At 36.6% G+C, this 5,000-nt stretch overlaps 1 protein-coding gene across 8 annotated transcripts in view; it reads right to left on the bottom strand.

The window, feature by feature from the left end:
* The window catches only part of LOC143020293 (follistatin-related protein 5-like), a 465,164-nt gene that overhangs the window by 2,645 nt on the left and 457,519 nt on the right, over positions 1-5,000 (bottom strand). For all 8 annotated transcript variants that reach the window (XM_076176543.1, XM_076176546.1, XM_076176544.1 and 5 more), the window contains exons 17-20: positions 4,211-4,361; positions 2,915-3,112; positions 2,632-2,778; positions 1-2,007 (exon numbers count right to left, since the gene is read on the bottom strand). The exon at positions 1-2,007 is cut by the window's left edge and continues 2,645 nt beyond it. In XM_076176543.1, coding sequence (XP_076032658.1) covers positions 1,778-2,007; positions 2,632-2,778; positions 2,915-3,112; positions 4,211-4,361 — 726 coding nt within the window. In that variant the 3' untranslated portion in view covers positions 1-1,777. The remainder of the gene's footprint in view (positions 2,008-2,631; positions 2,779-2,914; positions 3,113-4,210; positions 4,362-5,000) is intronic.

Here is a 5,000-nt window from a genome sequence, read left to right as displayed (position 1 = left end):
ATTATTACATTCTACAGCGCGCATACACAGTAAATTACAGTCGTCAAGTACAGCACACATATATATAGTACAGTTTACAGTAGAGAAATATGGGAATTCCAAGACGTGCAAAATAATGCAGTTTACAAAATATGGCTGATATGCAGAAGGGTGGTACCAAACTGGAATCCAACTGACTAGTTAGTTGAGACGCAATACATACGCCATGGAACGAAAACCAACTCAACTTTTGTGCAAATTGTGTTGACCTAATGCTTTCCTCAAGTTTATTACGGCACTTGATAGTGACAGTGTTATCATCTACCCATCTACTGATATTTGATTCATACCTATTTTTCTACTAACAGTCTACTTTATTTTTTTTTTCTTGCTTTTTTCAATGATGATTTCAGCTGCTTTTCCCGTGGATTCAGATTGTTGTTCATGAAGGCTGTGGATGATTGAAGACTGATTTCCATGTATGGATGTTAGAGGAGGGAAAGGAAGATGAAAGAAGATAAAGGCGAAGAGGATGAGCAAAACGCAAAATGTAGGAAAATAAAAAACGGACAGACACAAAAAACTTCGGGAGAAAAGATAAATATCAAAATAGAGAAGGGAGTTCTGAAAACTACTAATGAGTATTTGCAAAGTTTGAGTCATTGAGATCTTTCACTGAGAATACGATAATCAGCAGGCTAATCTTAGATGTCTACCAAATATCCATATCTCTACTTTAGTTACAAATATCATACATTCCATAGCAAGGGTAGGCCCTATACAGTTTGGTTTTGGGTTAGGGAAAAGACTGAGGTAAATTCAGGGCTATGACTATTGTTGAGGGAATAGGTTTAATCTGATGCCACTGGAATGGAAAAGGGAGGCTGAGGAGTATTTGAGGGTTGTTTTGCTGTGGATAGTTGGTAAAACAGGTTGGCTGGGAATTAAATCTGTCACTTCAACAGTCATTGTTACTCAGTCTGATAATCTATGATATCAATAATATTTTCCTAATGCTTACATCAACAAAGACACAGTTCATAGTTTTCTTTCAGCTATAAATGGTCAAATGGCCATTTGTGATTTAGAAAAGATATCTGGATGAAAAGTGGCTGATAACCTTTCGTGTTTCAAGTTACTTTTTTGTTTTTTCTAAGTTTAAGATTCTCCACATTGTATCTTCATCTTGCTTTTCTTTAATTTTATTCACACTCCTTAATCATTATTCTACACTTTTACTTTTTTTTTTACAAAATAATATAATGTCATTTACTCAATTCTATACATTGCTCTAGTCCATCCAAAGGCAATATATATATTTTTTCATTCACAAAGAACTTCAGAATTCTCACTATGTTGGTAATGGTATTTCTTTGTATTGTACCCCGATTCCCAGAGCAATATCAGTGGGCTGTTCTCCAAGCCAATGTGTTTATACAACCCAGAAATCCTCTTGACACAACTTACACCTTTGTATGACTTATTGTCTCCCATTTCTGATACTTTTTTTCACTTAATCACCCTATGATCCTTCAATGTCTTTGTCCTGAACCGTTTAACCACACAAGAACTTTCTGCCCACGCCTTCTTCAGAATTGAATATGATGAGAAAATGAAATGAAAGAATCTCTTGCACTCACGTGCCTAAACTAAATGGCCTAATTAGTGTGTTTACCTTTGTAGTTGCATTTATTTTTTTTCATAATATTTCATCCTTTTTTCATCCTCTTTACCTTTAAACTAAATAAAAGACTCCTCTTCTATTTCAACCTTTTCTTTCCACGATCTTCCTGTTTTTTCACATATACTTTTTAGTGACCCAGACTGTGAGACGGGGATGAACCACTGCTCCAACTTCACAGTTGACTGTGCGGGTTTCTCCGTTGAGGACATAAATGGCGTTGTCAGCAGGGGAGACTAGATAATGTCCAAACAGTCCTGAAGCTTCTATAGCCCTGTTGACATTGTTCCACTCAGCTAGTTTTGGTCCCATGGCATAGCCTACGCCAGTGATCATCTCCACTTTGCCTGCAAAAATTGGAAGAAAATCATAAATGATGAGCAGTACTAATAGAACATAATAAGAGGTGTGAATAAATGCATTCACTCAGTTAGTGGGTGCATATGTAGTGATTAGAAAATATGGACTGGTGCAATAAGAACTTTGAAACTATGTTCTCACAAAATAATGTACTTACGAATGGTGCACTAATCAAAATAAGAATAGAAACTAACAAGGTGATAGTCATAAAGAGATGTTGGTAAAAAAATAGTTCTCTTAGCTATACATAAGTGCAGAAGTTAAGGAAATATATTACTGCTATGTCCTAAAATTGGCGTAACAAATAAAATAAAGAATTCTAGACAGTCACAAACTATCAAATGTTGAACTACCAACAAAAATTTAAGTTAATTATTTAAACTGATAACAGACACTGTTATTATAGTAAATTTGATTTAACTGTACCTTTCACCTTACCATATAAACTGAGGAAATAACAGTTTACTGTTACAGAGAATCTAACAGCAGTTTACTATTATGAAAAATCTAAGAGCAGATATGCCGAGAATATTCATGTCAGACTCAGATATCCATTATATGCAAACCAGTATTTACTTACAGACACTTTACTCGTGAACTTAAAGACTCACCAGTGTGGAGATCAAGGAACAGAATATCATTCTTGTCAGTGGATGAGGCATACATATCATAGCTATGGGTCAACCTTGAGGTGAAGAATGTAATATCACTGATGTTCAAGGTGGTGCTCACATCATAAAGATACTCCAATCCATGCTCTGGAATCATTTATGTATAAGTGCATATGATAGAGAAATAAAATAAATTATCATTAAGAAGTAAACAGAGGCCTGTTTAATCTATCAGACAACTATAATTGAAACACTACTGGTGGATACTGTATCATTTGGTTACCTGTGATAGTCTGTACAACGATCTTAACTCTGTCCTTCGTGTCTACAGTGACCACCAAAGCAGAGTCAGGAGTAACATGAGGCATTCCTGCTGGGGACATCTTATGTGTAAGGACAGCATCAGTCAAGTAATCCAGGACAAGCTGACCCATTCTGCGGTGAGTTACAGGTTCGAGGCAATCCATGATAACTAGACCATCTGTAAAAAGTGGTGGCGGACGTGTATCGAAATCTAAGACTTGAAAAAAGTCGACATATATGATAGATCTTTCTACACATCTGGTCTTGGTGATTTTTTTTTTGACTAAGCTCATGCAAGTTATATTTAGTAAACAGATGAGCTTCTGGATGTTATAAAATACATTAACTCTACTGAAATACAATCAAACAAAACAAGCAAATCTATGAATTAAGAAAGCATACGGCATCTTATTTTGTTACATAAAGAGATCAAATTCACTATTTTTTATCTGTTATGACTAACTGATTGGAAATAATTTTAGATAGATTTTTAAAAATCCATGACTGGCCATGAATTATGGAAAAATAAGTTTAAATATATTAGATAAAAAAAATATTGTAATAATACAATTAGTATGCATGATAGGGTGCATGGGTATATTGATTGAGAGGATTATGATAGGAGCTAAGTTGATAGATGAAAAAGAACAGCATAGAGTGAGAAAAACAAGGGAATGTGTAGATAGTTTTGGATGAAGAGAACCGGTCATAAACCTACTGCCCTTCTCCAGAGCTTATCAATACTCCTATCTGTATACAGAGATACAGCTTTGTGATCCTAATATTTGGTAGGTGGTCTGAGCCAAAGAAATATCTGTCTTAACTTCTACAATATTCTCATTATTTTTCATAATAAAAGCCGTCAACGGCCGATTGCTTCCCTTCTTTTCTAATTAACTTGTGGCATAGAAGCAGACTCAAACATGTAAAACACAGGTAAAAATTAAAAAAGATTCCCCCAAAGAGAGCAACAGAGAGGCCTAAGGGTTTGGTGGTGGCTTTTGAGGGGCCGTGGGTTTCCAGTCAGAAAAACTAGACAATAACTGATCAATCGGTCTATTGCTTGCTGAAGGTCAACGTCCCTGAAAAAACCACCAACCCCCACGGGGACATCAAATTAGATTCATTAAAGAATGTTTGTACAATTTTCTGGGGTAAATGGATATGAAGTCAATGATTATGTGCTCTAAGTCTCCTATGTAATGACTGCATCTGTCTTAATACTGGGTGGTGACCTGATCTGTGGAACAGCCATGACCTCCGTAATCCTACTTACGTAGTGAGGAGAACACTAGATGTTGTGGCACGCAGCTGTAAGGTGTCAAGTCCACTGTTTTCACATACTTCATGTTTGCCAAGTCCAGCTTGTAGAGTCCGCGTTGGTTGGTGTGGGTAACGTAGGCGTACCGGAATTCATGACCAAGGTCCTGTGAAGACAACGTCGAAGCAGATGTTCAAGGACAGATGTGCATAAAAGGGACACATATGATGGGAGCAGTTCTTAGCTTATCCGACCCCAGTACCCACTTTAGTCAGGTTTAAGTGGTCTAACACCCCCGTAATATCTGTAACAGGAAATGCAGTTGCTATGTTGCTATATGGTACAGTCTTTTCCAGCACCGTTCCTTGTCTTATGTGAATACAAGCATCCAATGATTTGGATGATGGAGAACATAAACACAGGGGAAGGCTCGGAACCCTAAACACTCTAACGTTTCGTTCGCGTAGAACTTCTTCAGAGAGTGTACGCAGAACTGCAATTGAACACGCCAGAAATACGACCTTTCCCATGTCCGAAAAGGTAATTAGGTTTAGTACATAAACTTCAATTGCAGTTCTACGTACACTCTCTGAAGAAGTTCTACGCGAACGAAACGTTAGAGTGTTTAGGGTTCCGAGCCTTCCCCTGTGTTTATGTTCTCCATCATCCAAATCATTTGTCTAAGATACTTAACAACAAGCATCCAAGTTTAAGAAACACTACATTAAGGCGTGGGTATTTTCTGACATTTCATGCATTTAATTACATAAAATATATTTTTCACATAAAATTATTGATAATGAAA

This window comes from Oratosquilla oratoria, chromosome 39 (assembly GCF_046742065.1).
Source record: "Oratosquilla oratoria isolate Oo_2021 chromosome 39, ASM4674206v1, whole genome shotgun sequence".
NCBI lineage: Eukaryota > Metazoa > Arthropoda > Malacostraca > Stomatopoda > Squillidae > Oratosquilla > Oratosquilla oratoria.
The sequence above is the reverse complement of the archived record's forward strand: the minus strand, read 5'-3'. Positions and strand labels throughout refer to the sequence as shown.